Raw genomic sequence first — 24561 nt, forward strand, 5'->3', positions numbered from 1 at the left:
TGTGTGTGTGTGTGTGTGTGTGTGTGTGTGTGTGTGTGTGTGTGTGTGTGTGTGTGTGTGTGTGTGTGTGTGTGTGTGTGTGTGTGTGTGTGTGTGTGTACTGATGCTCACCATCTCTATGACACTCTCGCCCCCCCCCCCACGTTCACCATCTCTATGACACTCTCGCCCCCCCCCCCCACGTTCTATGTCTAGACTTTTCAAGTTCAACCCGAAAAGACACCTTTTTTTGAATATAAAATATTTTTAATAGATTTCAAAGAGGCACCAGTAGCAAAATATTGACAGAATTATGATTTGAATGCATTAGTTAAAGAGGAGCTATCACATGTATACAACATAATGAACAAAAGAGAGAACTTTAACTAAAATGTTGTGACCCATCAAACTAAGTGAACCAGACAACACGGTGTTGATAACACGTTGGCGGAATCAACATGTGCACGTAGCAGGGTCTGTGCACAGCTTTTATGGTCGCCACAATGAGGTGATCCACAGCGTTTGTGCCTGAACACATCAAGTTCCAGGAGAGGTCAGCTGATGGCCAGACTGGATGAGGTAATCACAGTATCTGCTCTGGCTCCAAAGGTACTTTTGCAAACCCTTTAAATGTACAAAATGATATCTACATATGTTCCTCTGGCTCCACACAGGAGCTTCCAGTTCTCTGTGAGGTAATATCCCTCCACGCCCGAGGCGGATGGTCGGGTCAGTTTAATCCACATCATCTCAAGAGGGCAAAGAATCAACACGCAACCAAAAGTCTGTGCGGCCACTCTTTCTACTCTCCCTGCTGATGGAGGACCTGGATGTTGGCTTTCTTCTTCTTGCCTTTGTCTCCGGGTAACACGAGGTTCTGCTCCGTGACCTCGCTCCCCTCGGCGGAGTCCGATTCCTCCTCAGAGTCCGAAGTCTCCCCTTCGGAGTCGCCGTCAGACCCGCTGAGCTCCACCAGCGCCAAGTCCTGAAGGACAAGAGGGAGACACCGCATGGCTCGATCCAGTCGTACCACAAATGCTGTGAGGACATTCAACGTTCATATCTGGAGTTTTGTGGTCCGCCAGAGGGAGGCGGACTGATGCTCACCATCTCTATGACACTCTCGGCCCCCCCCACGCTCTCTATGTCAAAGTGTCCGGCGGGAGCGTCGGCCATCTGCTGCTTCAGCTTCTCGTTGGCCTCGGCCATCTGAGGCAGGAAGCTCTGCAGCCGCTCCAACACTGAAAAAAACCACATCATCATCACACTTCTGGCTCAAAGGGGCTTTGTCATTAGGCCGAGTCCACACCTATACATGGATCCTTTTTGTTTTTTTATATATATAAAAAAGGTGTTACATTTATGTACAAACACGTAAACAGTGTGTTAGCAGGGTGAGAGCAGCACTGCTTTGGCCACGTCCACCAGTTTGTGACGCCTCCCAAAAAGGAGATAACGGCGCGCACACTGACGTCACAAGAAGGAATGCACAATATCGGTACTGCAGGTAAAATGAAACATCGGCGTCGTCAAGAAATTAACATTTCCTCAGATTCAACAGCCATATGTTACACAAAAGAATATGCTGAATAGGCTTTGTTTTACAGGGCTCCAGAGATGCGACCAAACACAAATGTAACTAAAGGCCGCTGTCTACATCAATGGAGCTGAGGTGAGCAAGTGAACAGCTTTAGGTTCCTGGGAATCAGCATCACAAACAACCTGACGTGGTCCTCACACATCTCCATCCTGGTGAAGAAAGCTCCTAAACGGCTGTATTTCTTCAGGAAACTTAAGAAAGCTAAATTCCCATCCCAAGTTCTGGAAAGCATCCTGACTGCAAACATTACAAACTGGCACAGGACAGGAGGGCTCGACAGAGGGTGATAAAACCACCCAGAACATCATTGTCCCCCAATCTACTGAGCATCAGTGATATTGGTGAGAAGAGGAGCCTGAGAAGAGCTAAAAGGATTTTAAAATACAAAACCCACCAAACACCAGACTTCAGAGCAGCTTCTTTCCTCAGGCTGTGAGACTCCCTAATTCATCTTCCACCCTCCATATATCATAGAGTTGTTTGTTATTATTTCCTATGTAGCAAATTGGGTCTACAATCGAAATTTTATTGTGCAACCCCCAAAGAAACACCTTGTAAGTCATAGCAAAACGGCATGCAGGGAAGTGACATCGGGTCTCACCGCTGCTCCTCGGGACTCTCTCCGTCTGCAGGGATCTGCCGGCCTTTGGCTTGAGGAGAAGCTTCTCAGTGAGACCTAGCAGCAAGACAAACAAGGCTCCCATCAGTCCCAATAGAATGCCTTTCTCTACAGTGATGAGGAGTAAAGTCCAAATACAAAATGTGATACAAAGCGCTGAGGAAAGGACAACACAGGGACATTCCCTGACAGTTATGGGTCACCGGACAGTCCACAAGTGGGGTACAATTCTGTCTCATGTGATAAATAACAGTGGAATATCACTCTGATCATTTCAGGCTGATCGTGCTGATAAAATAAAAGGTTCATATTAATATCTAGATGATGCTTTACCTACTAGGATGATCCATCCTAGTGTCTTATATATAACTATCTTTCTTTCTTTGACATTAATAATATACTGTATACATTACATATTCACATTGCTGTGAATCATATTCAAACATTTTGCAAGCCACAACAATGTCTGATATTCTATGTTTATGAAAATGTGCTTATTTCCAACATTAGCACTTTTCCTGTGTAACTAGTAAACATGACTTCAGGTCTTTGGGGATATTTCGTTTGTCATTTCCAGAGCTGGTAAACAAATATGACATACTATGGCGCTAGATTTACGTTAATTCCTAGAAGATATCGTTTTAAACATATTCATTACGTTACAATAATTAAATTAGGGTGCTGTGGGCTGAAATGTAAGCTAACATTAGCTAACTTTTTAAGGTATCGTAGCTACAAACACTGGGTTTTCTCATTTAAACTGCATTTTTCTTCCAACACTACGTCTGCTAATAAAAGCATTCAAACCTTCTCCGTTCCCGCATGACAGCAAAGCCTGCGAACTCGTTTTCTTGATATTTAATTCCATTTCAGAGGCGCCAAGACGAGTGTTACCATCAACATGTGTTACCTGAGATTAACATCCGTGTAACGGGTAAAGGGAATATATTGAGACAAGGATTTACACAGCGCCCTCTGGTGTTTCGGAAGACTACCCCAAACTAAACTGTGAGGTTGGCTGATAAAAATCGCACGGACCGTAAATAGACAATGACTATGTTGAACCTATCAAATCACTGCAGCGTGTCAGTGATGTGATGAGCCCGAGTGAAGGAGATGAAGTAAAGTTATTGGCTCTACAGCCAGAGCTCCTGTGTTCAATCATCGCTCTTATGCCGTGTTCACACGTTGGTGTGAACGCACCATTAGAGATTGCACTACACATCCTCATGTGTGATTTAGTATTTCAGTTTAGCGGCTGAAGAATGGAGAGTTAGTCATGCAGTGACTGTGAGACTAACCAGTGTTCAACGAGCGGTCTAATGCTATGAAAGCACAGACGTTTGTTTGGTTATTTTGGAGCATGATGGGTCGTCAGTTGTGCATGATTTAATCAATAACTTTATGAATGAAGTGAACACAGATGGCAATTAAACAGTGATGTATAGTTTAGAGGTACTTTAACTTTACTTGAGTGTTTCCATTGCATGCCTTTTTATTTATTGTCCATCACATTTATCAGACACATATTGTACTTCTTACTCCACTACATTAATGTGACAGCTGTAGTCAGCGGATACATTGCACATTTTGTCTACTAGACATATTATTACATACGTCAGTAGTAATACTCCATTCATATAAGATTTAAGATTACAGATAGCATTAGCGACATAAAGTGGTGGCAAGCTAAAGTTAACAGCCACATTGTTTAACAATGTTCCGCTGATTCAATAGTGTCAAAGATGAAGCCTACACATGTTTTCTCGACTTAAATAACTTGTGACGCTACTGATTAATGCAGATTTATTCAGACATGAATTAGACTGCAGGCCAACACTTGAACTGGAGTCTTGCAGACACTGACACTAACCAAGACCAAGACAGACCAAGAGAAAGATCCACATTCCTGACTTGTTCTTCATATCACAGGGCAGGACTCTCCCTGGGTCGTTGGCCTTCCTGGAGCCTCTCAGAGTGGACGTCAAACAATGAGAGGTGAGGAAGCTCCAGGACCACAGCAGTCCACTCAGCACACTGAGCCCGCTTCAGCTCCACACTTTACACTTGACTGCTTTGATGTTCTTTTAAATAATAAAAAAAGATCAGACATGTAAAATGATCCTGTTATCTCACATACGTTACCCTCACTGATGTTGTGAACATGCATCTTCTTCAGTAGTTCATCTGTTAATGGTGACATTAGCAGCTGACCTGCTCCCAGAACGACTTCGTCACCATGACCGTGTTTCAACTAGCATGTTTACATAAGTATATATTTATTAACTGTGAATAAATTAAATTCCTTCTCCAACTCACACATACAATGAAAATAGAAAACAAATGTTGGGTGGATGAAACATTGACAAAAAAGCTTTTTTGTCCTGAGGGTGGCTCCAGAGGAGAGGCTGAGGCGTGACTGTCTACAGCCAGCTTGACATGATCTTTCCCAGCACCGTAGTCTCCAAAGAACTCAAAACTGCTTTTAATGTGTGACCATTATTGCGTGTTTCATGTTTTTAGTGTATAGCTTTTATATATGATTTTGATGTAAAGTGTCTTTGAGTACCCTGAAAAGCGCTCTATAAATAAAATGTATTATTATTATTATAACAATTCCTAAATGTACTATGCGCCTGCGCACTACAATCAAACCATCTGTGTGGCACTTTTCTCAATACATCCGTGGTACGCACGTTTTGTTCTGACTTGAGCTTGTCGGTGTAGCACGAGATCCCACTCCCACTGTGTTTTGCTAAGCCGTCTGAGAGAGTCGACCCAGTTCAATAAGAACCTTGTACATCATTAATGTATCAGTCTGTTGAAAGCCGATAGTTTAGATACAACGTAATGTTCCAGCTACCATCATCACCAAGAATATAAAGCTAATAAAATCATTAATGACGAGGGAAAACATTTTTTTGCAAATGCTGCATCGTTTACTGTAACGTTTCTAAATAATGTTTCAAATGCATTTAACATTACGTCCTTGGTTTTAATCAAGGCTACCCAAAACGCTGATGCGCCAATGCGGATTACGCCCACTATTTTCAAGACGGAGGAGTTCATCTTTTCAACATAGACGAGCTTTGGTGGCACTTTTCTGCTCTGACGCTGCTCTCTGCCTGGCTCTGGCTGACTCTCAAGAAAGAAGACTCCCATCTCTTCTCTGGATGAGATGTCTGCTCCAGAAACGTAATTTATGGAAAGAAATCATATCCGGTGACGACCACAATAAGTAGTTTGCTGTTGTTATATGTACTAGCTGACAGTCACCGTATTATTGGACCGCTAACGCAGAAGCCAGCAGGGGAGCCGCGCTTCCTGCTGTTTTTTTCTACTATTTGTGCCCAGCTAGCTAGCATAGCACAGTGTTAGCTAACATAAGCATACAACCACAACTAACTAACGCCAATGTTTCCATGTTTAGCGATGTTATCAAACTGTTCCCGTCATATGGCGTTAAACGAAGGCGTTATCATTAAGTAGAATATCCTGATACTGACTCAGACGGCTCATTTGAAAGGCCTGGCCAATAATGCACATGAATAGATGGACAAACTAAAAGCTACTCTGGACTGCATCATCAGCAAAAGACCAAGCAACACGGTGCTACTTTTATTTTCAGAGGCATATTTTCTGCTCCCGCTAATGCCAACAATAGATGCTAAAAATGTATCACGCTGTTCAGTTTTCTCTGGATTTCTCAACATGTATCATCGTGTTCCTGCACTTTAAACTGTGTAGGTACTGATGGTTATTATCTTTTATTATTTAAACTAATACATTCCTTTTCCAGTGAGTAACGGTACCCGAGTCTCCACCTCCACAACATCCAGAGAAATGCCTTTTGACCAATAGCACTGTGAGGTGCATTGTGTGTCTGTAGGCTAAATGGCCCAACACATTGTCCGGCACTGAATTGTGATCAGGAAACTAAAACTGATCTTTAAGATTTAATGCCTTTTAAGATACAGAAAGCCTGTAGCCACTGTACTGATGTGTGCACTTTTAATTCACACTCCTGCCTCTCATGTTGGTGTAAAAGCTGCATGGACTCTCTCACAGCTCCTCTGTTATCCACATGAAAACAGCTGCTCCACATTTAGAGCCTTGGTTCTTTGGTTACCGAATAATGGAGGTTTTGTTCCTCTTGATGAGAAGTCACTCAGCTGTTCCATCTCAGTGTATTGCCATCTTAAATATCGTGTTTTTTCTGTTCTCCCGTAAAGTCCCTCCTCTGTTATCTGTCTCTGTGTATTTCCCTCAGGCTGATGAGTCTCTAAAGCCAATTTCCAGCATGAATAGTGCACCTGAACCGGTCTGAACCACTTGAACTGGCCGTCTTTTTTACACTACTCTGACACTGGATGACAGGAGATGAGAGACTGCGGCTGTACCACACCATAAGTGTCCAGAGTCTGGGAGGAGCCATTGGGGATGCCCTGGGCTCTAGCCTCACAGTGCATATGAGCGGAGCAGGCGCAGGGTGGAGTGCTTTCTCTCTGAAACCTGTTTCCTCTGGGCGGATCGCCTCTATTCCAGACCATGGTTCCCACCGGTTACACCAAGCTGCAGGAGGAGCGGCTAGCCATGGTGGACCTCGGAGCCAAACCCGAGTGCCCCTCGCTTCAGAAGGGCTACAGACAGGAGACGTCGCACGTAGAAGGCCGGCGGCTCCTAGACCGGGCCTCTCGCTCCTCCGTGACTTTATCTGACTGTGGAGATGGAGTCTACTCCGAAACAGAGCCCATGCTGGCTGAGAGGAGGCTCTCCGCGGAGGAGGTAGATGAGGAGGAGGCGGATGAGGACGAGGAGGAAGGGCCGAGATCGGCCATGCAGAACATGCCCAAGGAGTCGCTGCTGGCCATGGCGCTGCAAATCTTGCTGCCTTTCTTGCTGGCTGGATTTGGAACTGTGTCCGCTGGAATGGTGCTGGATATTGTGCAGGTAAGCTGAACCACAATGCAACTATTATTCAAAGCACAACCGGTTGAGAGCTCGAGAATAGGTGGCATTAAAGGCTAATTCCAGTTGATCACATACTGGGTCTTATTTTCATAGTTGGGGCCATTGTTTCCATCAGTTCTGATAACACTGTACTCAGCGACGTAATCAGTGAGATGTGGAAGCAAGGTGTCACCACCCGAACATAGTCTGAAGGGCCAAAAAAAACGTGATCGCTCAGACAATCAGAGGTTATAAACAAGCAAACGGTTGTAAATTCTCTTCACTTTTTACTGCAGAAGGAGGTAAAAAACCTCTGACCCAATGATGAAAGTATTGCAATATATATGTATTTGCAGCATTACAATGTGGCAACATTCCCATTTCTGGATCACAGTTTAATAACTATGCACACAGTTCTGAAAACTTGAAGCTCACGTAGCAACAAGAATACTTCAGACTGCTTAACTCTCAGAAAAATTCCTATTGTTTCTGCTCAAATAGAAATTTTAAATCAACCTGGACTGAAATCTTAAGAATTGCCGCATTAAAGTACAGCCGGCCACAAGCTACTGGCTAAAACAGAAACAAATGATAATCAATTGGCTGTTTTCAAAGCTGCCCTGTGGTGTTCAACAAAAGTTCTGTTTACATTCAGTGTCTTACAGACAGGCTCTGCATGTTTTCCTGAGGCCTAACAAACATGTTGAATGCACCAAATGTTTTTAGACGCCTATAAGCAGGTCTACCTAAGAGGGAAAGGGCAGCAAGTTAAAGAGGGGAAAATATTTTCAATATAGCGTACGCTTGTGATTCTTTTAACTGTCTAAAATACGGCCACACGAGTACATTGCTTTGCTGCCGTGCTGGTACTCCTGTCTGGTTCTCCAAACTCCATCTACTGTAGGTAAACACTGACTATGGAGTAGCTCATACGAACTACAAACTATTCCTTTAAGTTCCACGTAGTCACTTTTGAAAGCTCCTAAAAGAGCTAGTATATGGATTTACAATTAGGATTATTTTATTTTGTCCAGCAGATTTTCATCTTACAGAAGCTATTTTGACTTCATCAATGTTTTCTTGTTTTGGAGGACATTAACGTTTGAAACAATTAGTTTAATGGGTGTTTTTGTCTTGATTGACAGATGTGTCCATTGGGTGCTGCATTCAAATCCCACCCAGAAAATCCAATTTTCAGCCAACAACATGGCAGCGAGTGTTAATCCATGTTTTTAACATTTGACACCTTTTTATTGATTCTCTGCCACTCTTTTGACTCTGTTGCATTTTGTCGACAGGTTCATAGGCACACAGGCAAATGATGAACTTCCCCCTTGTCTAAAGGATAGCGTAGTGTTTGAATTTGAATGTGAAACGTGGCTGAGTGAGGGTGATTAGAAGATCGGACATGTCCTCCAGTTTTACCTCCCTGTGTCACCCGCAGCACTGGGAGGCGTTCCAGTACATCACGGAGATCTTCATCCTGGTACCCGCTCTGCTCGGCCTCAAGGGAAACCTGGAGATGACTCTGGCCTCCAGGCTGTCTACAGCGGTGAGACACACACACACACACACACACACACGGTCACAGTCAGAATGACAACAGACAAATTCAATGTTGGTTTTGATGCTTGGTTGAAATGGATTCAGCTTTTGTCACTAAAGGGTTTAGGCCGTAAATGTGCCATGGTCGGTAGCGAATGCATTTATTGTGATGTGGCAAACAGTAAGCCTGCATGAGTGAAGAACAGACATCCCATATATTCTGCTGAGGCAGTGTTTACTGGCTCCAGCTGATTTGAATGAGCTACACACACAACAACCTCTGACGCATCCAGTTTTCTCTCTGTAGCTGACATGTTAAATTTGTTGTAATTAGATGGCTGGAGTCCAGCGTCGGGCTGCATTGGCTCTGTTCGCCTGCTTTCTTTTTACCCCACAGCCTAGTCGACAGAAAGTTTATAGTGCTTTTATACGTTGTGTTCTAGCCAAGCGGCCACCTCTGCTTCTGACGAGTAAAGCCAATGCTAAAGTGTCTTAAACTTGCATTCTCTCTACTGACCAGCAGGGGGCGACTCCTCTGGTTGGAAAAAGAAGTCAGATTGTATAGAAGTCTATGAGAAAATGACTCTACTTCTCTCGAGTTATTACCTCAGTAAACATGAGTTTATGGTCTCAATCTCTTACAAACAGACCATAAAGCAGAGTAGGCTTTAGGGCGGGGCTACCTTGTGATTGACAGGTCGCTACCAGATATCCAAGATGGCAAATCACTGAACTCAAAACCAATGGATGACACCATGATGACTACGTCCACTTCTCATAGACAGTCTGTGGTTCCAGCCAGCCTCACAACATGTCCGCTTAGTGGATGATGTGTGATGTCATCGTGTGTTTGTTTGTGTGGCGTTGCATCATTTCTTCTGGTGGTGTCTCACCTCCACAGACTAAGCCTCGGTCTCTCTGCCTGTAGTTGTTCTCGGTCGCCTCTGTAACGTCGGCTACTCGGTCAGGTGAAATGGAGAAAGAAACAGGCTTAAGGCCTGCAGTGGGATACTGTCCCCTTCTCAGCTCAATTTATAATTACTTTTTTTTTTTCTTGAATTTCTTTTGGTGTGAGTGCTTTGCGGATTCGGAGTTGGTGGAGGAATCTGCTGATGTAGCAAGAGTGAAGGGGTGGTTTCCTGTAGAGGGAGGGGTGGGACGGGCTGCTGCAACCAGGATAACCGAACAGTCAAGATGGCCAAACTGTTGCTCCACTCGAAGCCCTCCCAGAGCAAACAGGATGAGCAGTGAGGGGAGGGAACAGGTTCGCCTGGTAGAGAATCATACCTTTGTAGTGCGGGATGTCCCGTACAAAACTGTGTCATTGTAATCCTGTCCACAAGTGCACAAAGTGCTTATTCAGCCAGTATTTTCCTGTGTATCCATGACGTCTTGAAGAAGTGACGGAGCCAAAATTCTCTCTTTGTTTAGTTTTGTCTTGCCTCTTCCCGTTGGCCTCCGGCTCTCAGCACACAGGCTCCACATTGACACAGTGCTGTGTCAACATGGACAGCGGAGCTCAGCGTGAGCTGATAATTCCTCAGTGGTGTCCCAAAGAAACAGTTTGTCTTTGTGTTCATGTTCTCCTTAAGGCTCAGCCATGAAACAGGCCGTGATTCACATTGTAAACATTGCTCATTGTCATTTCTGTGGTAAAGTTGACAAAGAGACACGACAGCAATTTACACTTCCATAAGGAGAATCGAGACTTTATGACTCCAAAGGCCTTAACACTTTTTATCGTGGGATTGTTATGCAGTTTAAAATGTGTTTTTTCATCAATACTTTCACACAAAACGCATAGTGGAAAAAGAGACGTGATTTTTCTGAGCTTTCGAATAAAGGAATCAACCAATGACGTGTGTCGCGTGGTGCCTATATTTATAAAATAACAACACAGAGTAGTCCGAACCAAGACCGCACACTTTACTACACCTCTCCACCTCGACAAAGGCAGCGCAGACCAGATCCACGCCTTACGTTCTTACCTTTCACAATAAAAGCCCTCGACGTTTATTATTCACAGTCCAGCGTTCTGCATTTTCGTGTTGCTTATTCGTCACACCTCTGGTGTGTAAAGGCCTTATGTCCCAAGTATGGTCACTCTACAGAAGCATTGCATCCTACATTTCCCACAATGCAACTCAATAGTGTCTTTTGTTAGATCTCCCTGACTGTTACACCCTCGCCTTTCAAACTTGATGACTGCAGTGTTTCTCTTATAATATTGTAGTCTTTAAGCCCGAGCTGAAATGTCAGTCAATTTCAGACTTCACCAGAGCCACAGAAGACATACATCTGAACACACTACCTACTAACCACGACTACTACCATACTGAGCTTCACCTATAAAATGGGTTTGGTCCTAAGTCTATATTTTATATGCGTTTCTGTATTCTGTCCTATTTCCCAACACAGGTGAATGTGGGCAAGATGGATTCTCCCATAGAGAAGTGGAATCTAATCATAGGCAACCTGGCACTGAAGCAGGTAATCACTCCCAGTTAAGCCTTCAACCATCCACATGCACGTACAGCCATTGGAATGAAACAATGCTCCAGTGATTGTTTGACACTGTGATTAGCTTCTAAGCATGTTCCTTATCAAACCGAATACAGTTCTTATTGACGCCTCTACTGATTTGTCTTCCATATTTGGCTGTGAGAAATCATCTGAAAATTTCACCCACTTACTATCATATTTATGTAACGCTATGGATGTTCTGTGTGATTAAACATCACCCCACTAGCAGTGGTGGTAATTGGTTGGATCCAGGTTAGTGTTGACTCAGACTGTTTTATTGATGTCTGTGTAGTGAGAGTATGTTCTCTGTTAATCATCTACACACACACACTGATAAACACACACAGCTGGTTGTACGCAATAACACCCACGTCAGCAGGAAGTGTTATGTAATGGATTGAAAAAAGTCTACCTGGAGATGACGTTAATTACAGTATTTCATGTTTATGTGCCACATGACCTATAAGTAATCCTTCTGCTGATCCTGTAAGCACTGTTTGCATGTTTTTCACCCACGTAGTCATGCTTGTTTTTCTCCACTCAATAAAAGAGCACAATAGTAACTCCCCCCTCTCTCCTCCAGGTCCAGGCCACGGTGGTGGGTTTCCTGGCCGCCGTAGCGGCCGTGGTTCTCGGCTGGATCCCGGAAGGGAAGTTCCAGATGAGCCACGCTGTGCTGCTCTGCTCCAGCAGCGTGGCCACGGCCTTTATAGCCTCCCTGCTGCAGGGTAAACACACACACTTACACAGTGACAGCTGAGGACCACGGTTTAAAATAAACTATTAATACTGTCACTGGGGAGAAGCAGGGTCAAATCAGTAAGACTACAAAAACACGGTAGGACTACAAAAAACATGTATTGCTCTCTGACACACTTGTTGTTTAATAATGACTGAAAGTCACTAGTAATGTGAGGACCATCAGTCAAGTGCTCCACTCTGTTTTGTGTGTCAGGTTTCATCATGGTGGGTGTAATTGTGGGTTCGAAGAAGACGGGCATCAACCCAGACAACGTAGCCACACCCATCGCTGCCAGTTTTGGTGACCTCATAACCCTGGCGATCCTGGCCTGGATAAGCCAGGGCCTCTACAACTGCCTGGGTAGGTGACCAGCTACTGCCTTTAGAATTAGATGCATTCTGATCCCATTGTCTTTATGTATATTTTTAGCTGCATACTACTAACAATGTATCGATGATATGATTTCTATCATTGTTGTATGGCCTGGCTCAGGTCAAACACTTTATAATTCACAATACATAGAAAGAAGGAACGCTGCACCACTTTCTTTTATTATCTAGTGCAGCATGTGAGCCACCAGGTGGGTGCATGAGGAGCTGAGGATGCAGGAGGAGCTGTGGGTGCATGAGGAGCTGAGGATGCAGGAGGACCGTCGCCAAAACTGTCCAATCAATGAGCTGCCTTCTCAGTCTACATGACTTCACACTTACAGCTCTTGGTTCTTTTGTAGAGAGTCACTGACTTCATTAATATGCCACTATTATTCTGAATATGACTGAATATTCCGACTTTGACGTGGGCCATGTCAACAGTACATTCCATTTGGATATCAGAATCAGGCCTGAGCAGTTTCCGATTAAGACATGTGAAATATGCCGGTATTACTCTGGTTTTAAGAGTTTTTACGCCAGCTTGCGACACACAGCAAAAAAAGTAAAGTATATTGTGCCGGTCAACACAGCCGATGTGAACGTGGACCGGACCAGAGCCGAAAAGCAGCAATGTGTGAATAAGTCTACAATGTGAACGCAACCTCAGAGAGTAACATGACGGATTTTTCTAGTTGTAATTTTCCATACATTGCACATGCATACATGAGATGATGTGTTGATGCTAAAATGGTAAATCCTATCGTCCGAGTCTCCAGTTATGATCAGCTTTGGATTGAAGGAACACAAAACACATTGACAATCACTGAATGTGGTCCATCTCCTCTCTGGTAGAAACGGTTGTAAACCCAGATGATCGTAGTGAAACACTTCCCTCGGTCGGCCAGCAGGGGTCCCTCCTGCCTCGCTCTGCAGCAGTGCTGCCCTCCACTCACAACACACCGTCCCTTTTTCCTCCCACCACACATTCCACATGTTTAACTTACACCGAGACCTGCGTCGCACAACCTTGTGGCACTCAATACTGCGAACTCTGGGACCCGTTTCCTCTGGAAAGACTCTCTGTCTGGTCTAATTGTATGACACAGATCTTCACCAAAATGAAGGAGCAGTTTAGCGCCGTGAGCTAAATGTGTTCAACACACTTCAGATTTCCATGGCGGGGCGTCTGGCTGTGTCACTTTCAGGACAGTGGCTCTGTTGTTCAGCCACACCGACACTTTCCTGCTGAATTGGAACTAATGGTCAGTTTCTCAACTAAACAGAATTCAAATGACATGATTATCTACACAGATATGAAGTTAATGCTTCTAATTTTGAGGCAAACCAGCTGAGCAGAAATGATGAAACATAGTTGATGCTGGAGCCAAGCGGAGCCCCGTCAGGTTTATTTATAACCTGCTTTCACGGACAAAACGGGGCCAGAGCCTTTTGAGCGTGGTCGGTGTATGCATGTGTGGATGTGGCATCGCAGGGCCACTTCAGGGCAGTTGGCGAGAGAATCCGATCCATGATTTAGGCAAAACAGGGAAGATAGGGATGGTATTAAGTTAAATGAATAAATCCGGTTCGGTCTAGACTTGAATACTGACAAACCGGCTGCATTTCATATACAAGTCACATATCCAGCTGTTATGACACACTGCCCACAAGAACAAAAAGAGAGAACATTATCCTCTTATGTATTTTTTTTATTCACCACATCTTTTACGTGCAGCCATGAACTGGCAGAAGCCTGCCTACAAGCAGAACAGCTCTAGGGCTAAATGTCTGGATTGAAGCTTGTGCGCTAATTCATTTAACAGTGAACTTAAAGTAGCAATTTTTGACAAAGATAGCACAGTCGGAGTAGTTTCTGGTAGTTTTCATTCAATATGTTCAATTTTTAAATTTTTTCTTAACCTATACACACGGGAGTCTCTTGGATAATTTAAGGATATTACAGATGTCATTTATGGCCATCAGTTTGAATACATTCAGCTTTGTCTTTGAGAAATCTGAACAAAATGTATCTTGAGAATTGTTGGAACTCATCATTCAACCAGCAAGTATAATAGATGAACTAACTGTATTTATACAGCATATAACAGTTACAAAGTGCTTCACAAGAAAATAATTAAAGCAAATAAAATCCAGAGCCCAAGGGGTAAAACAAGACTGAGCCAAATTGTACAGTTACAAGTAGCACTAAGCCAGGGGTATTCAATTTAAATTCAAAAAGGTCCCGATTGAGAAAATCTCCTCGGGCAAAGTTCCGGAACATTACAATAATATCTAACTTATTATTTTCTGTGACTTCATTTCGATGCGAGTGGGTGCGTTTGCTCAAAAGAGTTGTGCTTTGTCTCGTAGTGACGCTTGATATTACCACTTTTAATTATAGTCACGGTCTCTTAACATGTGAGATACACTTGTGTTAAACTGTCCGTGGGAAGACTGAACGTATAAGAGTCTGTTCATTCTTGGTTAGAGACTCTGGTCTCTTTGACCACTTTTCTCTCTTTGGAGACTGTCATGTGAATTAACTTCATTGACCAAAGTAATTATTCCCTTACTCTGCTGTCTGTTTGCTCGTCTCGCCCCCGTGTGTCACGGTGTGTGTAAATCTCACTCTAGTCAGGAAACTTGTCAGAATACTCTCATTTGATTGGCTGAGCAGCATCACGTGATGCGATTTACAACGCATTGGTTGGTGTGTTTCCTGCACCGCTGAACAAGTGCCGTAAATGCTGGAAAAGCTGCACCGGCTAAAATAGAAGCGCCCCGTCCGTTTTATGTCCTTTTAAAGTTCTCCAGACTCATCTTACATTGTCGATGTAGAAAAATGAAGTTTGGAAATAACTCGAATTTGTTACTTCCGCATCCCGGACCTATGTATTTTAAATGTTCTGCCCCTACCTGATCAAGTAACATTGTCAACCCATACAGTTAGAAATCCAACTTCAGATTGATGGCTAACCCCCATAATGCATCTTGCCATTACTCAGCTAGAGATTCGGACCGCTCTTTGTCCCGGCGAAGCGAAGTTAGCAAAATATTTTCCACCACAGACGGACAGGAATATCAATGGTTTGTTCATTGGTTTTATTCGCGGCAGCAAGGATACTCAATGGCAGGGTGTCAGAGGTTCATGTAAACAGTGTAACCTGTAGCAGACCTTAATTGGAGCGTGGCTGACAGCCAGCTGACTCTGTCAATGTTAACTCCGTGTCAGATTCCCCGTCAATGCGGCTCGATTTGGGTACAAGTCTCCGCTCTTAGTATATCTTTCTCAGCTCTGCATTTAAGGACCGAAGGGCTGCGAGAGCCCATTCCAACCTGAACACTGGGCCATTTCTGTTTACAAGTTATGAGACCACAGGGATGATAAATCTGGGACGGTTTCCGAGTGAGCTATAGGCCGAAGCCATGCGGGAAGATTTAAAAATAACATTGACCGTCTGTCATAGTTCCAGCAGTTTGGTTAAACTTTGTGTATTCTTGCCCTGCTGTTAGTTCATTTTTTATTTATTTAAATATTCAATCAATTGACCTGTTCATTCAGTTTTTTCAACAATAAACACTGATGCGTTTGTTTTCTTCAAACTTAAGTTTCTGAAAAAAAGTATCATTGTGGACCGTACCCAGCTGGTTTTCTGTACCGTTTCCCCAGTGCATGCTGGGAAAAGCTCCAAACCGCCACCCAGAGAGTAAAAATGACAAGCGTCTCTTCCTCCTCCCCAGACACCTACCCATACGTGTCGTCACTGGTCTGCGCCTTCTTCATGTGTCTGACTCCTCTGTGGATCATCGTCTCCTCCAAGCACCCGGCCAGCCGCACCCTGCTCTACTCCGGATGGGAGCCAGTCATCACTGCCATGGTCATCAGCAGGTGTGTGTGTGTGTGTGTGTGTGTGTGTGTGTGTGTGTGTGTGTGTGTGTGTGTGTGTGTGTGTGTGTGTGCCTGTCTAGTCTTCAAAGGAGGAAAGAACTGCTATTCTGCGTCTGAAACTCCCGGTGTCTGGATGACTCATCCCCCTAAACAAATTTGGAGCACCCGAGCAGACACTAATATGGCCAGCAGGAAGGGAATACCCAGTGCAGCAGATCCCACATTTCTCAGACTTTTTGTAGAGGAGTAAGACAATAGAAGAACGCATTTGCTAACCATGAGCTAAAAAATAAACTATTGAAACTCTTGCACTGTCTTCCACTCACTCTTAGTCTTCACCACTCTGCAGCTGATGAAGCATTTTAGTGCCAGTTATAGATAAGCACACAAATTCACTGTGGACATCATTTAGATGAAGAATGCTCTTCCTCCTTCCATGCCCTCTATCTCTATCTCTCTCACACACACACACACACACACATGCACACACACAAAAACACCAGTTAATCATCTAATTATGTTGTGCTCTGCAGCATCGGAGGGCTCATCCTGGACAAAACAGTGTCTGACCCAAATCTGGCTGGCATCGTGGTGTACACGCCGGTTATCAACGGTGAGTCAGTGTTTGCACCGCTCCTTTCTTTGTGCTGTGAATGGCTTCGAGGTGTCACTATTTGAATTGCAATTGCTCGACCGCCCTGAGCTCCAACAGGCGAGGAGAATCTGGACCAAAGGTTTTCATATGATAGCTTCCTAAATCCTGGGGGGGATTTAGAGAAGAGTAATACATATGTAATAAAGAGTTTGTGTCGTCAGATTGCTCTAATCCCATATGGGTAAAACTAGAAAGGATCCTCTCCTGAGAGTTTATGTTCATGTGTTTACATCGTGGAGGTCAGGCAGTCTGTGAGGAATCCTGTATCTCTACACTTGTAGAAAGCCTGCATTTGTAGTTCTGTGTGACATGTTTCCATGCTAATTTGAATGTTTTGTGTAATTTTATTTTGATTCTAAGAAGGTTCTAGCGATGTAATGAAGTCATGAATCGAGTTCAGGTTAAGATTATTTTTATTATCTTAATAGCGACCATGAGGACCATGATTCTGGCGGTCCCTGTGGACAAAGGCGGTAGTGTTTCCGCGTCTCTTCAGAAAACCTTATTTTACTGCAGCAGTGTCTGACAGTCTGCCTCGCTCAGTTCTGGTTCTGGTTCCCGCCTGTGCCTCCCTTACCTCCTGTAGGCCCAGCAATACAGCCTGGGTCACCTGAAGCGTGGTGTCGAGGCGAAGCTCCGCTCCTGGCCAGATGAGACGCTGCTGCCGGGAGCGGAGCTCTCCTCCTCCCGCCGGAGCGCCGACTGCAGTTGAAGGCGGCAGCGAAGCCTGATCTGGTCGTTGCCGGAGGCCTTCTTTCCCTTGCGAAGGGCTTTGCGATCCCTTTTGATTACAACGAGAACATTATGTTATATTTACACAAGACGGATCAATGCAGATTCTTTTTTTTGAACACACTTTAGGCAAGTTTAGGTATTGGTATCAAGAAGGAAAAAATGGTATGGAAACATTTCTCCTTATGGGTAATTTAAAACGTGATATCCCAGAAAGAAAAAGAAAATATTCAGCTATGTAGTTAAATGACTCTTCATCTGTGTTGTGAAACATCTGTACAGTGGTCAGTTGAAAGGTTTCTTAAGGACGTTCTGTCCACGAGGCAGCAGCCAAACACCAACAAGCTGTTTACCGTGGAAGTTTTGGGTACGGAGAAACTGCTGCTGTTTGTCTCATTTGTAATTAATGCAGTGTTTGACCCTTTGGAGTCGAGATTCAGACAAAGTGTTTACACACAAGATGGCTGACGCGCCACAGAGTCTATTTGTCTTGTGCTGTGCAGCTCAAAGGTGTGAATTAATGTGAAAACCGAAGCAGTGCCTTTGCTCAGTCAACAGTCCCCTGATTAATGAAAGTTACTAAATAAAGACTCCAAATGCTCGTCAGCATAAATGAGTGACCTAATGAGACAGCAGCAGTCTGTCTGTCTGGACTCCATAAACCTGGTCCTGTTCCATTTCCTCCTGCTTCTACCTCCCACCGCTAAGTGTCTCAGCCACGGCTGCCAGGGCCCTGGCACCTCCACAGCAAGAGATACGTTTTTAATTAAGCGCCATTAATGACATTTAACGAGATGGAGTACGATTCCCAGACACGAAACAGCTGAGGAATCTGCGCCCGTTTGTGAGGGAGGAGACGTTTTTGTTTCGTGTGTGTGTGCGCAGATGTTTTATCCGTCTCGGATTTACAGCATTTTATTCAGCGAGTGAGGAGGGGGCAGCTCATGACGTTGATGATTAAAATGCACCGAGGGTCCTGTTCTAATAAAAGAATGAAATGAAAGAAAAGGGAGATGGAACAGAAAGCGTGAAAGGACTGTGTGTGGATGTTTGATTAGAGAGATGTGTGGAGCGCGATAAGAAAAGACAGGTTAAACGAAAGGTAGAGGGAAAGAGCCTCCTTTTTTTATCAACACTGGCCTCCATTAATTCTTTTTCATACATTATTTTATGCAATTTCCCCCGAGATAGAAAGTGGCTGTTTGAAGTTCATTCTGGTATGTTTAATCCAGGTATTGAGGAAGTGTCTGCCAGTTCATTTCCTGTTGTACTTCATATTGAACCAGGCTCTGTGGCTACAATGTATCGCACCAGAAACGCCTGTTCTTGCTTAAATTCAGTTTCCGGTGTCAGCAAAAAGGCTTTGAGCCGTCTTTCTGGATCTGCAGATATCATATTATGTTGTGCATCTTGTTCTGCAAATTCCACCAGACATCACTCTGATAGAGCAGTCTTTAATCTCTGCTCATCATCTTTTCATATTTGTTTGTTTTTAAGATAAGGTGTCTGCCTGCTTTACGTCTAACTTCCACCTATAAGACATTTGTTTCCTCCCCTCTCATATTTTCCTTCCATCATATTTGATCTGCGTTTGTTTCATCACGTCACATGGTGGTAATGGAGCCTCTCAAATACACAAACTGAAATCAAACCCTCCTGTCAGACCATGTGACCTGAATAAATCAAATTGCCCCCGAATCCTCCTTCACTCTACCTCTGACCCCCCCTCGCTGAGGTTGATAGAACGCCCTCATCCAGTTCAGCCCCCGTCCATCCCAAATGCCCTGAAGGACAAAAAGCCAGAAAGTGAAAAACTGTGCACCATCCAAGTACTATCTATTCTAAAAACATGTTTTGGCTACAAAATATATCCTTCAATTATATGCCACAGTTTCCAATGTTTTTGGCTTCTGATTTTAGAAAATTCACACTCTCTCTCTCACTCTCACACACACACACACACACACACACACACACACACACACACACACACACACACACACACACACACACACACATTCCCTGTGTCTTTCATCCCTGGTGACTAAGCCCTGCAGGAGAGCTCACATACATACAGATATGTGTGTGTGTGTGTCATTGAAGAAATTAGCCAACTAGATGATACAATAAGAACAACCAATATGCCCCTTTCACAGAAGACATTTGGAAATGGCACAGTAAAAAATATTTACAAAAAGAAGTTATGGTGGCTGAATTCTATTTAGCTGTTTCAGTTTCTGGGTCCTGGAGTTGTTCATGCTGGCTGACACTGTCATGTCTTACTGGGATACTTGAAAAGAACAAGAGTCGGCACCTTTTGTTTTCCACACATAGTGCCAGTATATTACTGTGAGAACCTTCCAGGCACTGCTCATGATTGTCACTATTCTCACATTACATTAAGGAACATTTCGGTGTTGATCCTTTTCACAAGTGCTATAGCAATATTAGAATAGATGGGACAAGGTACCGGCTGATGGCCGTAATGCAACTGTCATGGATACAAACCGCCATAAAACTCAACAGAAGAATAAGAAAGATGATAGGCAATAAAACTACACTTTAAAGAAAGCACTTTTTTCACTTTAAAGCCATTGATGCCTGTGTTTTATCTTGTATATATTTATTTAATGTCTTGTTTTAAATCAGTAATGTCTTGTCTTAATGTTAATATACATGTTGCTTAATATACTGAGTCGCCAACTTAATTTTGTTGTACGTTTGTACGATGACAATAAACATCCTTATCCTTATATCACCTATGAAAGCGTTAGCATAAATGCTACTTCACGCGCTCGTCCCTGCGATGTAACTGCTTTCATTCACAGCACAGCTGTACTGGCATTCTCCCTGAAATGTTACGAGGCCTTGGGGTGTGAAATTGGTAGTACAGTATCGATCCTGCTCCCATTCACACAATGCAGGAAATGATCCTGAATCTCTCAGGGAGAGAATCCATGTGTAAAAGTCACATCGGCCATTTTCCGATTGGGACAAGTCCAAATGTCTGCTGGGGAAAGGCCTTTAGCACGTCAAAAGATAGTATTCTGTACATATGGAATCAACAAAAACAGTTACAATGGTACAAATACATTTCCAATTGTAAAAAGAAAAACAAACGCCTAGGTGTAACTAATGCAGCCTAAATGCAACAGTTCTGCACTAAATGCCACCTTGATGAAGGTTCTAATGTTCCGTTTAATGGCTCTGTTGAGACTGTTCTGTTTATTGTTGTTTTGGTGACAAATTTACCATCTGGCCCAGAGACAACAGTCTGACTGTTTAATTAGCCGTTTGACTAACATGCGCTAACACAAAGACACCACACCAAGTACATTTCTCCATTTCATCACTTGAAAGTTTCTCTGTGTTATATTTATCAGCAATGGCATACATTAGATCCACCCCGCAGCACTTATTTCAAGAGAAAATATGTCCTTTTTAAAGCTTGTTCTCACGTTACTCCTTTTTATTTTCTTCTTCCAAATCAGTGGTGAAGAACACCAGAGTAAATACCAGGAGTTGAGTTTGCTTGTGTGTTAACTGTGTGCCAAATGAGTCGGTGTACACAAGAACAAAGTGCCTCCTAAACTACCGTATCGGTCGCTAAAAAATACGAACATTTGAAATGAAGACTGGTGCAGTGCTCACTCCACATTAAACATACCGGGGCTACATTACATCACGTCAGCTAAGAACTCAAAAACACTGAATTCGTTAGCACGTTAGCTGTTTGTAACCAGTAGGCCACCGACAACATCATCTTCACTTGTTTAACTGACTGGAGCAGTTTAGATAACACACTCCACTGTCCTGCTGTTATTACAGACATGTGAACTAACCGCAGACGTATGCTTCGGTTCACGGCAGTGCGCCACTGCAGAACATAACACTGGAGCGGATATTTGCCCTTATTTTCGGCCGGTACAATTATAGAGGAAACGCTGTCATTAAACTGAGAATGGAGTATAGATAACACAAATATAATATAATATAATAATATAAGAAGCCAAACAGGATTCTTAGCACAGAATAGGACACATGCTGTGTAAACCATCCTATAAAGGGTAAGAAAGTCCCAGGTGTTGTGGTATAAGATTACATTAATGTCTGTAGTAATATCCTACACATTTGTGAACTCTGGTACATTTAATCAACCTAAAAATATAAGGTTATTGTCTACCGGGGACCTGCGTAGCGCCGACTCCGCACAGAGCTCCAGACAGCCGGGGATATACTCGTTACCACAATAGCAGGTCTGGGTTGTTTTTTTGGGGGGTGGGGCTCAGACATCCTTCTTCTTGTGTATAAAGTTTATAGTACACAACCACTTGAGTGACTGAAAGCAGCCTCGTGTTGAGGATCTGTTTCCCCGCTGCACTGCGAGCATTCCAATGATACATTTCTTATGATTCTGAATAAAGAGACGTCTCTCTTTTCTGGCAGTTTTTACAGACATAAAGGGAAAGTAAAGGTTTTCTTCTTCTCTTCTGCTTAAATGGCACTCACCTAGTCAGCTACTTTGTTGCTGATATCTGTATGTATGTGAGCTCTCCTGCAGGGCTTAGTCACCAGACTGTGGGTCCAGGGATGTGTGTGTGTGCGACTTGCTAAAGGGAAGGTGTGATAGCTGCAGTATGTGAATGTAAAGTGGCCCTGTGTTTCGTCAGCACAGATGGCGATCCATGTTCTCTTGACTGTTCATCTGCTCGACAGGGAACATGACTGTGATCCCTTTCAGTCTCTTGTAATGTGCTAGTATTATAAAACTTCAGTACAGCACTGGCTCCCAAACGTCTTGTCTGTTTAAAGTAAAATCAATCATTTTTAGAGGCCTGACACAGCGAGGAGAGTGAGAGAGAGAGGACATTATTTGGTGTCGCAGATTTTCTTGTTTTCCACCGTGGTGTTTATCTTTCAAACTATATTTATAGTTGTGTTGCGGTAATTCGGCCTCCTCTAAGCCATGCCCCCTGCTGCTATTCCATCAAGCTGTCAATATATTATGTCATTTGTTTTTCATAGAGAGACAGACAGAAGGGTCGATATGCGTTTCCCACTCACAGACTTGGAATAAGAACCTAAAGAGAATGCAGTTGCTCTAAATGGTATTCCTTCCACCTCTACAATGACATGTCACCATGTCTAGAAGGCATATTAATATCCAAAGTCAATTCCACTTCAGTCTCTCCAATGGAGTTTTTTAACCATTCATTCATTTGATTTATTGTAATAAAAAGAAATTGGCGGAGATATTTATTATTCTTCACTGAAACTTAAATATCGATTCCCAGCGAAAGATCTGTGTTAAACTCTCCCTGAACTGTACCTTTTTATGTACGGTACGTATAGTTCAGTCAGGATTTGTCTGTAGACACAGTTGTAGGCTATTTACGTCATTCAGTTATTTGTTTTCAGACGGCAATGGTTACTGTAATTCATGGGGGAAAAAGGGATTCATTAGTGCACAGCACGACCCCTGTCTGTCATGGTTACATCATCACTGACAATGTCTCCGTAAAGTCTGATCTTTAGAACTTTAAGAGTGGGAACCCGGATGAATACTGAATGCAGTATCGGTTGGTAGCCGTTCTCTGTTTACCCAATGAGTGATGATCATTAATAGCCATATTTACCTGCCTTAACTTTGTCTCTTCACTGGCCTCACCTGACACTGAATGCTCTCGTATCTCGTGCAGGGATCGGGGGTAATCTGGTGGCTATTCAAGCCAGCCGGTTCTCCACTCACCTGCATTTCCACTGTGCTCCTGGGGAGGTTCCCGAGGAGGCCAAGGGCTGCTACTACCCCTGCCGCACATTCTGGGGTAGAGGTTAGTACAACGCAGGCAACACTACTGACCAGTTATTAAAGTCACACGTTGGCTACGGTGGCTAGGCATTGCCGGCCAACTCCTTAGGCCTTTCTTAATACGATGTTTTTTTACCCCCAGATTCAATCATACACAAACACTTGTGCCATATTTAACATATTTCCTGTTGAACTCTGGGTAATTTTAATAATTTAAGTCACAGTAATATTAATGATATGTTATTATTAGAATTACACACATTGTAATTGGCTGTCGCAGAGGTACACAAGTAGACTTTGATATGGAGGTCCATGGAATCAGGCTTTAAATTGTGTATCAGCGTCACAGTTTGAGACTGTGGGTCTTCTGCTGTGTGCCCGGTGAGCCACACTCCTGCTGGGTCTCCGTCCCATCACGTCCTGCTGTCCCAGGTGTGAATGAATTCCTTGTTAGAAGTCCAGAGTGAGAACCAGCAGGACGGTGAATCCTGTGGACAGTCTGTGGGCTGATTCACCAAACTATTCAGGGATGTATTTTTTTAAAGAGTGCATGCACTCTTTAAGACAGTTTATTTTCTCCTGCAAAGAAACGATTCCCTGACATTAGGGCTCCACAAACAGATTATTTTAGTAATCGAGTATCCCTCTGATTATTCCATCGATTTATCGAGTTGTTTGATAAAAGTTACTTTTGCTTCATTAAGGAGCAGCAGTAAATATACAACAGAGGAAAATAAGACAACCAGTTGCTTTCCTTTTAAGTTGTCATCTACAGTGGTTACTTACAACAAAACAAACCAGAATTCACGTTGTTTGGAGGTAAATGGTTGTATTTTTTTAAAATTCTTGGCATTAGTACTTTTAGTTATGTACTCTAAGGTGTTCATTCTTTCTCTTATATCTATTTATATTATGCCATAAAAACATCTTCAGACAGCTGTATTTATAGAAGTTTCTTGTCAGGAACAACATTTTACAAGATTATATTTGAACACTTCATGATAGCGTTATAATTGATCCTTGCCCAATACTAATTCTTTACTGAATAGAACTTAAACTAAGGGTGCCAAAAATGGCGATCGAATATTCTTTGTTAAAAAACATAGGTTCAAACTATTTATTTTCTATTTATTACGCATTATGTCCA

General features: G+C 43.2%; 2 protein-coding genes across 2 annotated transcripts in view; one reads left to right on the plus strand and one right to left on the minus strand.

Moving 5' to 3' along the window:
- Nucleotides 1-234: 234 nt before the first annotated feature.
- On the minus strand, nucleotides 235-3124 carry nopchap1 (NOP protein chaperone 1). The gene is made up of 4 exons (XM_079294074.1): nucleotides 3006-3124; nucleotides 2181-2255; nucleotides 1087-1220; nucleotides 235-964 (listed from the first exon to the last, which is right to left on the minus strand). Exons 1-4 carry the CDS (start codon nucleotides 3064-3066, stop codon nucleotides 782-784), a joined length of 453 nt encoding a protein of 150 aa, XP_079150200.1. The 5' UTR covers nucleotides 3067-3124; the 3' UTR covers nucleotides 235-781.
- A 2218-nt stretch (nucleotides 3125-5342) lies between these two features.
- slc41a2b (solute carrier family 41 member 2b) overlaps nucleotides 5343-24561 on the plus strand; it is a 38461-nt gene continuing 19242 nt past the window's right edge. The window contains 10 exon segments of the mRNA XM_079294737.1: nucleotides 5343-5420; nucleotides 6469-6735; nucleotides 6737-7148; nucleotides 8593-8700; nucleotides 11112-11183; nucleotides 11800-11944; nucleotides 12172-12318; nucleotides 16071-16218; nucleotides 16752-16831; nucleotides 23305-23436. Coding sequence (XP_079150863.1) covers nucleotides 6569-6735; nucleotides 6737-7148; nucleotides 8593-8700; nucleotides 11112-11183; nucleotides 11800-11944; nucleotides 12172-12318; nucleotides 16071-16218; nucleotides 16752-16831; nucleotides 23305-23436 — 1411 coding nt within the window. The 5' untranslated portion in view covers nucleotides 5343-5420; nucleotides 6469-6568.

This window comes from Melanostigma gelatinosum (assembly GCF_949748355.1).
Source record: "Melanostigma gelatinosum genome assembly, chromosome: 22".
NCBI classification, from domain to species: Eukaryota; Metazoa; Chordata; class Actinopteri; order Perciformes; family Zoarcidae; genus Melanostigma; species Melanostigma gelatinosum.